Raw genomic sequence first — 12238 nt, 5'->3', positions numbered from 1 at the left:
CTTGGAAAACGCTTTAGTCCAGGACTTTTAGCTCAGAAAAGGGTCGAACCCGGACAAAATTGCAATATAAACGAAAATGGTACCAAAATGATCAGAAAAAAATTCTGTACAACATACTAAAAGTCCCCATAAATCCGAGTGGGGCGAGTACCCGAACAACAGGGGAAAAGGGGAAATGCGGGGGAAAATGGGAAAAATGCCGAACATGCCCAGAAAATAGTTTAAAGTGAGTTTTCTGGGGTTTTCACATACGCTGATTACGAAATTGACATCTAAAATTCAGTATAGAAAAAGAGTACTACGGAAAACGGGGGAACAGGGGAAAGAGGGGAGAAAAGAGAAGAATACAGGGTAGGGGTAGAAAGCGGTTTGGAAGATATTTTCTGGGGTATTCCTATCTGGTGATTATGAAATTGAGATATAAAATGATATACAAAAATCGATTAACATAAAACGGGGAAATGGGGGGGGGAGGGAGGGGAAAAAGGAAAATATACAGGGTAGGGGTAGAAAGCATGTGGAAATGTGTTTTCTAGGGTTTTTCTATCTGCTGATTATAAAATTGACATCTAAAACAAAGTTCGAGAACAAATACAGGAGATCTATAGAGGTTCGGCTACCCCATAGGTTCGGAAAAGGCAAAAAAAAAATTCGAGAAAGAAATACGGAAAAATACTGAAATTACATTATTCCGTATTCCTCGCCGTTATCGACAAGCGCGTGGGTTCGTCAACATAATCCTGTTCTAATTCGACATCCAGTAAGAGAAGCAAGGTAGACTAGTCACCGCGGAGTTCCAGTGCCGACGACAAAACCTATCCTGACGGAATGACATCTAGCGGATCCAATAGTCCCCAGTCAGCAATATGGAAAGAAGCGAACACGGACTCGATTCACCACCTGCCAGTGTCAGATCGTGTCACTGTAGTTGACGGAGGTTGGCTGCTTCAGCAAGTACCTTGGAAGATTGGTGATACTTATGATTCAATCTGTGACAGCTATGTTAGTTTCGTTACTCGACGCTGTACCTCTCCTACTGTTGTCTTCGATGGATACAGCGCTGGTCCAACCACGAAAGATGCTACGCACAACCGACGGTGTAAGGGAAAGCCAGCATCAAGTGATCGATTTCAGTTTAGGGATGAAGCTCCAGAAAAAGAAGGAAGAGTTTTTGAGCAACTCTCAGAACAAACAGCGAATTATAAGCTACATCGGGGAAAAACTCAGAGCCAAAGGATTTGAAGTCGTCCATGCGAAGGACGATGCTGACTATCTAATCGTGAAGACTGCCGTAATGAAAGCAGAAAACTCTGAAACAATAGTTCTTGGCAACGACACTGACCTTCTGATTCTACTCTTGTATCACCTCCCGCCTAATGCAAAAACACTTTACTTCGAATCGTCAACGAACGCAAAAGAAGCGATAACACGGTTTTGGTGCCTCAACGAAGTGCAAAAAAAAAATGGGAGAAGTATCCAGGCTGCTTCTGGTAGGGCACGCACTCTTGGAATGTGACACGACCTCACGAGTTTTCGGACTTGGAAAGCAAGCTGTGCTACCTCTTTTGAAGAAGAGCGAAGTGTTCAGAAAAAAATGCAAAGTGTTTCTGGATGAATCATCGTCCAAAGATGAAATTGTGAAAGCGGGTGAATATCTTCTCCTCAGCTTGTATAAAGCACGACCAAACGAAGATCTCACTAAGCTGCGACATCGAATTTTCTTGGAAAAAGTTTCTTCGTCTAATACTACGGCGTTTGTTAAGCCTGAAAGGCTTCCGCCAACCGAAGCTGCAGCTTCATTCCACTCCCAGCGAGTGCGCCTCCAGGTATCCCGTTGGAAAGAGGAACCAGCTGACCTCGACCCGGCTGACTGGGGTTGGGTCCTCAGAGACCATAAATACTCATCTGTGATGACCCATTTGTTGCCCGCACCTCAGACTCTTTTGAGTGTCGTGAGATGCAACTGTAAGACAGGCTGCGAGAACTCGCGATGCAGCTGCAAGAAAAATGGATTAGCGTGTAAGTTCGCGTGCGGAAAATGTCAGGGTATCAACTGTTTGAACAGGGACAACGAGATTGTCGAAGACGAGGAGCTCGACTAGTGGTATCAATGCTGTGTTTTTCAAGTCAACTATACTGCCTTCGAAAGTGCAAATTTTACATATAATAGCCATTTTATATATAACTGCCAAGCGGTTGTTTTCTTTATGTTTAGTAATTCAAATGGTTGTAAGAAATGTCTGTGATTCAAGAAAGTACAAGTTTGATACTTAAGCGAGTTATTTTGTCCATAGGCCTACTTATTAGCCATTAGCAGCTGGCTCAGGAGTCAGGCCTCCCTTCCCCTTTTCCGTTGTTTCCTCCAGTTTTGTTCGGTTTTCATGGTTCTCGTTTTCTTCCCTTCATTTTAGGGGTCAGTTTCGTGATCAGCAGATAGAAAAACCCCAAAAAACACATTTCCACATGCTTTCTACCCCTACCCTGTATATTTCCCTTTCCCCCCCCCCATTTCCCCGTTTTATGTTAATCGATTTTGTTATATCATTTTATTTCTCAATTTCGTAATCACCAGATAGGAATACCCCAGAAAATATCTTTCAAGCCGCTTTCTACCCCTACCCTGTATTCTTCTCTTTTCTCCCCTCTTTCCCCTGTTCCCCCGTTTTCCGTAGTACTCTTTTTCTATACTGAATTTTAGATGTCAATTTCGTAATCAGCGTATGTGAAAACCCCAGAAAACTCACTTTAAACTATTTTCTGGGCATGTTCGGCATTTTTCCCATTTTCCCCCGCATTTCCCCCTTTTCCCCTGTTTTTCGGGTACTCGCCCCACTCGGATTTATGGGGACTTTTAGTATGTTGTACAGAATTTTTTTCTGATCATTTTGGTATCTTTCGTTTTTCAATGTTGTGGTTATACTTACAATGATTTCTTCATTATCTACGTAAACATCCTCCCTGGATGACTTCCTAGTGGAAAATACATTTTCATAACTGTATAATATTGGTTTCAGTTCCCTACGAATAAAATATTCTTAAAATGTTTGTTTATTAATAAAGATGGCTTTATGTAAGCTACATAAAAATGGCTTTTTTCTCCTCTTTAAATTTCTTCTTTTACGTAGCTGTTAAGAACAACTAATGGCAGCAGATCATCTGAATTCACTGTGCATTGATTGTGCAAAGTCAGGGTCACATTTTCTACAGTACAATGTAACTTCACTCTTATTGTATCTCTTTGTCGAGTCAATGATAATTTTCGTTCATATTGTAAAATTCCCATGTTTTAATTCGCTTATGTGAGGCAATATCACATACAGTGTTTTCAAATGCAGAATCACTTTCTGTAACAGCCAAATAAGAATCAGCAGGCTTATAATTATAGTAACCATTGTCTTCACAGTGATGACGTAGAAAACAGATTCTATTGTTACAAAACAGTTGTTATAAATAAAAAAGTTGTTTGTCCAACAGCTGAAGCGTAGATCTGATTCTTCTTCCCAAAGCAATTTGAAACCGCGACGATACCAGTCTCTTAGAAATTAACTAAAATTTCATTTAGGGTTCTTTTCAATCATACCGGAACACGTATTCTCCCACTGATCACATTTATCGTAGTGTCAATTGGAGCATCGAAATCCTCTAGTGTAAGAGTCATAAATCTCTTCAAGACAGGAATTACAGTCTTTAATTTGTACTGCATATCGTTTATGTAATTTACATCGATTGCATAATCTACACTTTTCATCATACTCGTCAACAATTGTTGACGAATTGAATTGAACAATTGAACTCACCTTGAAAATCTTGGATGTCATGACCCTATAATTAATGTTTTATTGTCCAGACCCCCTCCCTCCTACTAGTCATTTTGAGTTTTTTTTACTTCGGGGATAATTGAAGCATTGCTGTATCAATATCAAACTTTAATCTTAAAAAACAAGGGTTGAAAGAGGAGGGAGTAGTAGCTGTTTTTCCATTTAGAAGTGACTTGGATCGAACAGCTCATAGCAGCAAACTGTTAGTAAAGAGTGACCCTTGTCAAGAGAAACCGAAAATAAAAAAAAAGAATTGGTCACGTTATATGCAACAATATAATATACATAAAAAAATACTAGTGCCTAAAAAATTGGTGTAATTTCAGAAACAGGAATTGAACTCCTAAAAAGTTGTGCAACCCTGATTGAAATTATGAAATGAAATTCAGCATGTGCAATATTCCAGATGTTCCTACAGAATGTTATATATATATATATATCTATATATATAAAAATAAGTTGTCTGTCTGTCTGTGGATGTGTGGATGGATGTGTCAGGTGACGTCACCTGAAAAAACTGGATTAGGTGACGTCAAAACTGAAAAAACTAAAAAAAGGCAAAAACTACAAAAAAACTAAAAACTAATAAAAAAAATAAAAAAGCTAAAAAACTAAAAAAACTATAAAGGTAAAAACCAATAAAAAACTAAAAAAAAAAACTGAAAAAACTAAAAAAAGGCAAAAACTACAAAAAAAAACTAAAAACTAATAAAAAAAGTAAAAAAGCTAAAAAACTAAAAAAACTAAAAAAACTAAAAAAAGGTAAAAAACTAAAAAAAATAAAAAATAAAAAAAAACTAAAAAAAAGGAAAAAACTGAAAAATAAGCTAAAATAAAGGTAAAAACCAATAAAAAACTAAAAAAAAAGGAAAAAACTAATAAATGACGACACTCAAAGAGAAAGCGACCAGGACAAAAGGAATGTTCGATTAGCAATCAACAAAGCACCGGGACACAGGGAGTATAAATGACGACCAGGACATAAGTAAAAAAAAAAAAACTATCTATATATATAAAAATAAGTTGTCTGTGGATCTGTGGATCGTGGATCAGGTGACGTCACCTGAAAAAACTGGATCAGGTGACGTCAAAACTGATAAAACTAAAAAAAGGCAAAAACTACAAAAAAAACTAAAAACTAAAAAATCTAAAAATCTAAATAAACTAAAAAAGAAAAAAAAGGAAAAAAATAAAGGAGAAAAACAAAACTAAAAAACGAATGTATATACAGACCGGTACACCGGGATACAAATGACGACCGGGACACAGGGAATATAAATGACGACCGGGACACAGGGACACAACTACAACGGGGACACCGGGGGAAACAGGGGGATGTAAATGACGACCGGGACACCGGGACAGGGAATGGTCGATTAGCAATCACCATCAACAAAGCTCAAGGGCAATCATTAGAATCATGAGGTATAGATCTGAATACAGATTGTTTTCCCATGGACCATTATATGTTGCATGTTCAAGAGTCGGTAAACCTGACAATCTATTTATATGCAAAGACAATGGGACAGCAAAGAATGTTGTATATTCGCAAGTTTTACGTAGTTAAAACCATATATATATATCTATCTATATTCACAGGTGGGACATAGGGACACAACTACAATGGCGCGTAACTATTATGCAATCATTAGAATCATGAGGTATAGATCTGAATACAGATTGTTTTCCCATGGACCATTATATGTTGCATGTTCAAGAGTCGGTAAACCTGACAATCTATTTATATGCAAAGACAATGGGACAGCAAAGAATGTTGTATATTCGCAAGTTTTACGTAGTTAAAACCATATATATATATCTATCTATATTCACAGGTGGGACATAGGGACACAACTACAATGGCGCGTAACTATTATGGCGCGTAACGACTTACGCGCGCGGGGGGGCTTGGGGGGGGGGGGCGCGAAGCGCCCCCACCAACTAGGTGTTGGGGTGGCGCGAAGCGCCACCCCAACAGCTAGTATATATATATATATATATATATATATATATATATATATATTAAAGAAAGGGTTTTAGTTAGCATGGGAAGATTACTGGTAGAAATTTAGGTGCATGGATTTGCTTTATATAATTTCGTCTGATGTATTTAAGCTCTGAAGGAATGAAGAGTACTCATTAACTTTATACTTCGACACTACAATAAGTAGCTTCACAGTCCCACACGCGATGAGCCCCTTTGTATTTCAGAGTCCCGCAACGCACCGCCTACGAAGAAATATATAGGCCTATGCTATCAGGTACCTGGCGGTATGTTCTATCTACCAAGACAGTACAAGGCTTTTTGTAAAGATAACATGACACAATTATCAGCCAAATTGTTAACCATTACATACATTTAGTGATGTCTAGAAAAAAAGGTCCAGAATACTCCAAATATATCTTACTTGGTCATTCGCGATACTTTTTTTTTCGTGAGACAGCTGAGAAGAAATCCTTATACGGCTTAAAATTGGAACCTTTTTGCACCGAGTCTGGACTAAGGTCTTTTATCTACTGGTTCAGGGCTTAGCTCGTTTTTGAAGTAATATTGAGCTTCCTTGTAGTATTCTGGTTTAAACAAACTGCAGTGCTACTTCCTTTTTTCTATAATCGTGATAGTAGAGGTAGGGGCACAGAAAGATCATTGGCCAAACTTATACCTTCAACAATACAAATTGAACTTTTTTGTGTCATTTTGGTTCTAACAAGATGCAAGCTGCCAATAATATCTACTAAAATATGTTGGCGAAGAAAGGGCTCTTAATTTTAAGCCCTTGCCGTTCAGTGGGGAGTCTTGCCCCCCTCTGGTGACACATTTCTAGAATTTTTGACGACTCCTTTAGAATTATTCTCTCGAAATTTCATTGTCCAGTATGGTGGGAGAGGGCCTGGAAAGGGGTGGAAGTGGGCTGTTTACCTCCAATTGCTTTTGCCCATTGAAAAATGACGAAAGAATATCTAGTCGCCGGATAAAAAAATCAAACAAAGTTTCTGTGACCATCTCTTTCATACTAAGTAGTCGGAAAAAGAGAAATACAGCATATAAAATTTGAACAAATGGAAATTTAAGAAAAACTGTATAACATTTTAAACAAGACAATGGAAAAAAAAATGTTTTTTACCCACTTTCTTATTTTCAAAATATACCCATTTTTCTGTATTTTCATTTTTTTAATTTGTAAATGGAAAAGTAGTGTGGTCAAAGAAATTATTTAAGAAGTAATGCATGGGCGAATATCGCTCTTTACTTAGTTACCACTACCATGTTGACTCTCAAAACAGTTTTTAATACCCTCTGTCTATTTCAGCGTACCTTTATAAGATGGTATTAGCAGTAATATAATGGTGTTAGTAAGAGCAGAGAGAAATATTTTATCTTTCCGTTTTGTTTAATATGAAAAAAAGAAAGAAAACATAAGAAAACAAATAAATCTTATAACGTTAATTCAAGATAAAGCTATTCGTATCGTTTTATAGCCCCCGTTTTTCCAAGGACTTTTTTTTTTATTCAACATACTTCTTCGAGTGCCGAGTATTGATTATGCACTTGGGTATCATCTGAACGAACTTGATAAAAAAGAAAGAAAATATTCTTAAGCTGACGTTAGTCGTGTTATTTTATAGTCCACATTTCCCCGAGAACTGCTTTATTAGATTAAAATATATCTTTAGGTACCAGTATAACAAGTATAAAAACACTAAAAGCACAATTTATGAGACACTTAACTTGAAGTAGGGAACACACATGAATTTTGCAGTCTGACGAGTATATAAAACGAACAAAATTATAAAAAGTCATTCTGAATTTTAGAACTTTCTAAGTCTGTTTCAAAAACTTCTGGCTCGGCATCAAATCGAACCCCACCTTTCTTCTCTTTTCCTTCGTCGTCATCAAGCATTGAGTTCTTAAAAAGAGAGAAGAATCATACAAAATAAGGACTCAACCAGGAAAAAAGCACAAGTACTAAAATCAAACATGAACATCCACAACATTTACTTTATATTCTAAAATGTCTGCATATGAACATATCAGCATATCTGCATATCGTTGATATCAAAATATTAAATATTTTTTTTTTATTATTGCTACGTAAGTGTTTCATAAGCAAACGGTATTGATTTATGCCACTTCTTTATATGCACCAAAACTTTACAACTGAGTAGCAAAGAAGAACAAGAAAAAAAACTGACCAATTTTTCTGCTGAGCTCTATCCAAAATAATCATTTTTATATCTCCTCATTTTCGGTATCTGTTTTTTATTCATAAAAATCTGCTTGGCCGATCCATAGGTGTCTTCTTAGATTGACATGTAACCAATTCTTATTAGGAATTATCCAATGTGATCGTCATCGTCAATCATTATGAACTAAACTCAACCCTGATAAAATTTGACTCACAGACTCCTCTCCTTCCCAGTTCCTAATCAAATAACTCAAACTCAACCTCCCACAGCTCAGCTTTATATAAACACCTTATATAAAGAGAAATATGACATAGAAAGTCATTTGCACATTATTTTTTACATTTATTCAGTGGTTAAGCGTTAGTGTCCTTTCGTAAAGTTTTGTATAAATATAACTACTAAAGTTTTCAATTTTTTTTACTTCTCTTCGGTCTCTGTTTCTATTTGAATTGTAAAATCAATTTCAATGCACAGCCAACAGATTTGGGATACTAATAGCAACTTCTGGGAAAAATCCTACTGAAGTATTTAAAAAATTAGATTTCTTTCTAAGTAAAAGATACATGCCAATTTCTTTAGGTCGGATTTTGAAACATGGTCTTTTGAAAATAATTTCCCCAATTCAAGCTATGCCAGATGGTCTTTGAACAGCAGACTGTTCTAAACTTTGTCTCCACGGAAACTACTTAAGAAATTATCAGGATAATTAATGGAACAAAAGCCCGCTTGTTGAATCTTAATAGAAACTATTAAAATAAAAATTGCTTCTATTTTTGAATGTTGGAGCTTCATTTTACAGTTCTAGCTTAAGTTTTTATTGGGATTTGAACTAACTTGTTGAAATATTCTTTACGACCGTCTTATTCCTCCAGTATTGTGGTATTCTACTATAGAAGACATTTAAAAAAAAAAATAAAGACAAACAACATTAAAAAATATGTTGGTTCTTTTTTTGGGTTAGGCGATTGTGTGTCAGAAGATAGTGTAAAGACTTTGGTATTTAAAATATACACGGAATCTGTTGAATCTTGGTCACATTCTTAATCTTCAAAGCTTAAAGAAGCTTACCTTAATCGCACTTTTTACTGGACGTGGAGTTTGGGGAGCACTGTTGTCTAGATCTGTAACCTCGATAGCTGGGGTGTCAGGGGAAGTTTCGGTTGATTTTTGAATGTCGTCGTCCTCGAAGCTTGGGTTCGTGAATTCAATGCTGGAAATATAATACATTATCTTGCTGAACAAGAAATTAAGATATAAAACAACACATTTATCGCTTGAATCTAAGTCTTGTTTTGACGTGCAGATGGCATTATGTAGCATTATTTGAAGAAAATATGAAAAATGAAATAGATGAATCTAACGTTTGTAGGCCTTATTTGCATAAAAGTTGGGGTCAGCAAAGATGCATCAGAATTTGGTATGATATTCAGTTTTTAAGTGTTAGTTTGTTTTCATAAAGTTCTGCCTAAATGTAGCTATTCAAGTCTTCAGTTTTTTCGTTGATTACTTTTCCTTGGTCTCTCTTTCTATTTAAATTGTAAATCAATTTCAAAACAGAGTCAACAGATCAAAATTCTTTATTATTTGGAAACCTTTAATTCGTGTGCTGAAATAAAAAGGGGCCATTTTCTTTTTCTTTGTCAAACAAGATTATGCTGTTAATTTTCAATGTTTCTTCTGCAATATTACAAAGAATAATAGCTAATTTATCGGGTTGGATAGAAGCATGATAGAAAATTATACTAGGGATTGAATTATTTTGCAAAATTTTGTACTCTCATTTTCAAAGTTTTGAACATCTCAAGCTTAAATTTTATTTTTAACTGTGGCAGCAAGCAAACCTTAGGATTCAGCAAGGATGAATAAAAAAAATAAGCATAAAATAGTTAAGGCTTAAGAAAGTCAAATAGTCAGACAATATAGACTGAAAAAGTACTTGAAAGGATAAATACTTACAAATCCGGTGTAAAGTTCGGGATCTTCTTTGGCTCTGACTGAAAGATCTGCGAATCTCCGAATTTCTTCTCATCAACTCTAGGCATTCTACAAAAGAGACATAAAATTGATTGAACAATTTAATTTTCAAAAACCACCGTAAGTATATTAAAAGAGTTTCTTGTAGTATTTGAGTAAATATTACAGCATTCAATTTGAGTCAACTGAACTCTTTTTTAAGTGCAACTTTTCTGCTTGCAACCTTACCCCTGATAAATATGTATGTTTTCCCCTGATAAATGTTTTCCCCTGATAAAGGCTTTCAGCTACCCTCCAAAGTATAAGAAAAAGCTTAGAAGTGTATCTCACAGGATGAGATACTTAAGTGCCTCAATATTAGACCCAGAAAAAAAAAACTACAGCATAACAAGAATGGTTACCAAAATAACAGGAATATCAGACTCATTTTAAACTGCCACTATTCTGTCAGATGCAGCCTTTTCACTACAAGAGAGAACAATTAAGAAAGAAAAATGAAAGAAAATACGAAAGCGCAAAACACTTAAAGAAAAATTCAACCTCAACGAAAAATGAAAACTGCAAGAAAATATAGTTTATATTGTTTAGGAACTATAGTGCTTATTAAGAGCTATATGCTGCTTCCTATAGTTTTCGTGTTTCAATTCTTGTAATTTTTGTCCTATCTTTTCCTCCATCCTTTTTCCTGTTTTGGCTGTTTTACTTGACCTAAAGTGGAGCTTTTTTCAAATATTTGTGCTTTTCTTACATTTTTCAGCGGCTTTGAATTTTACCGTTTGTCCTTATTTTGTTGTTTTACAGCTATTAAGCAGTAATTTAAATTTGATGTGAGCCTAAAAGTAATTTGGTCAATCTTTTTAGCTAAACCATAAAGGTTTCTTAAGCCAAGATTTCCAAGATTTACTGATAGAATAAAGATCTGGCTAAGAGTTTCTAGCTCAAAAGAGACACAACTATTGCATCTCATTTCACTTAAAAAAATTTGAATAAAAAGAAAATTCAGAGTTCCATTACCCTTTTGACATAAAATTAAACTGATATTCTGATACATCTTGTCAAAAAACCTTGTCAAAGAAAAACTGTAGAAACAAAGGACTTGACATATAGGATTTGATCATACAGAGAAAATTTGATGGTCCAGTTTCAGTTGCCATATATATAACTCTACTTCAGAATATTTCTTAAAAGTTGCAAACCTATCAGAGACTGATAAAAAGAAAAAAGAAATTGGACCCAATTTCGGCATTATGAACTGATGCAGATTGGAGATTGCTAATTGGAGAAAGGATTAAAGCAGATTGGAAACACTTATATTTGTATATCTTCCGTTCTCCTCATTTAAAATACAGAATAAGAAGTCTCCTTGTAACATAACCTAACGCTGCCAAAGTTTCAGCTCATCCCCATCTTTCATTCAAGGAATGTTGCAGACAAACCGTTTTAATAGCCTGGATACATAGCTCCTTTCGTTACACTCTGGATACATAGGATACATAGCTCCAATTACACTCGACCCTCAAATACCCCTGTAACTCAAAACTTGATTCCAAAAGTTGTCCCCTAGATAATGCAGATACGCTGTTTGATAAAATGGGCGAGCATGTTTTTCTTTGGTCTATACAACTACGTAATCAGGAATAGATATCGTTTAACAGGGGCTCCTTGTGCAATAAATTTCAAACAGATTGGAGACCAACAGGAGCTCCCTGTGCAATATATTCCAAACAGATTGGGGACCAAATGCTTAGGCTCTTTCTCTCTTCCTGTACCCCGGCCAAACATTAAGGTCCACTTGTCCCCCAAATACTCCCTAAAAATATTCAAATCAGCCCCTTAAGTCGTTCCCAGAATACTTTATTTTGATCACCTGACAACACGTAAGGTCATTTAACTTACCATTCTATTTAGACTTGAATAGATTGTAAGTCTCATCGAACCCTATAGAAAAAAGATTATGGGGATTAAAGAAGAGAAAGTAATTTTACCCTCCCTGCTGAATCCCCAAATTAAAACTTTAGGTTCACTTACTCCTCTATGACTCTAAAAGTTTCAACATAGTAAACCATGGCATTCCAGAATATCGAAATATGCTATTTTGACAACTTTGTTAAACATAGGACTTTTGATTTGCCGCGCTATTGCGACTTCATTAAATCCAAATTCTTATAGGCAAAAACCCCCAAATTCTCAAAAACCTCCAGGTGGATCTGAAACGTGACATTTTTAGCCACTGTCCCACTTCCAATACAAGATTTGAG

At 35.7% G+C, this 12238-nt stretch overlaps 1 protein-coding gene and 1 long non-coding RNA gene across 20 annotated transcripts in view; one reads left to right on the top strand and one right to left on the bottom strand.

Moving 5' to 3' along the window:
• The first annotated feature begins 4487 nt into the window (after positions 1 to 4487).
• Positions 4488 to 12238, top strand: part of LOC136039761 (uncharacterized) — a 97205-nt gene continuing 89454 nt past the window's right edge. The window contains exon 1 of the long non-coding RNA XR_010620549.1: positions 4488 to 4580. This is a non-coding gene — a long non-coding RNA (uncharacterized LOC136039761). The remainder of the gene's footprint in view (positions 4581 to 12238) is intronic.
• LOC136039633 (protocadherin Fat 2-like) overlaps positions 7452 to 12238 on the bottom strand; it is a 264014-nt gene continuing 259227 nt past the window's right edge. For all 19 annotated transcript variants that reach the window (XM_065723534.1, XM_065723540.1, XM_065723553.1 and 16 more), the window contains 3 exons: positions 9963 to 10049; positions 9075 to 9216; positions 7452 to 7726 (listed from right to left, as the gene is read on the bottom strand). In XM_065723534.1, the coding sequence (XP_065579606.1) occupies positions 7607 to 7726; positions 9075 to 9216; positions 9963 to 10049 (349 nt within the window). In that variant the 3' untranslated portion in view covers positions 7452 to 7606. The remainder of the gene's footprint in view (positions 7727 to 9074; positions 9217 to 9962; positions 10050 to 12238) is intronic.

The sequence above is a fragment of the Artemia franciscana genome, chromosome 2 (assembly GCF_032884065.1).
Source record: "Artemia franciscana chromosome 2, ASM3288406v1, whole genome shotgun sequence".
Lineage (NCBI taxonomy): Eukaryota > Metazoa > Arthropoda > Branchiopoda > Anostraca > Artemiidae > Artemia > Artemia franciscana.
Note: the sequence above shows the minus strand (reverse complement) of the source record. Positions and strands in the feature narration are given on the sequence as shown.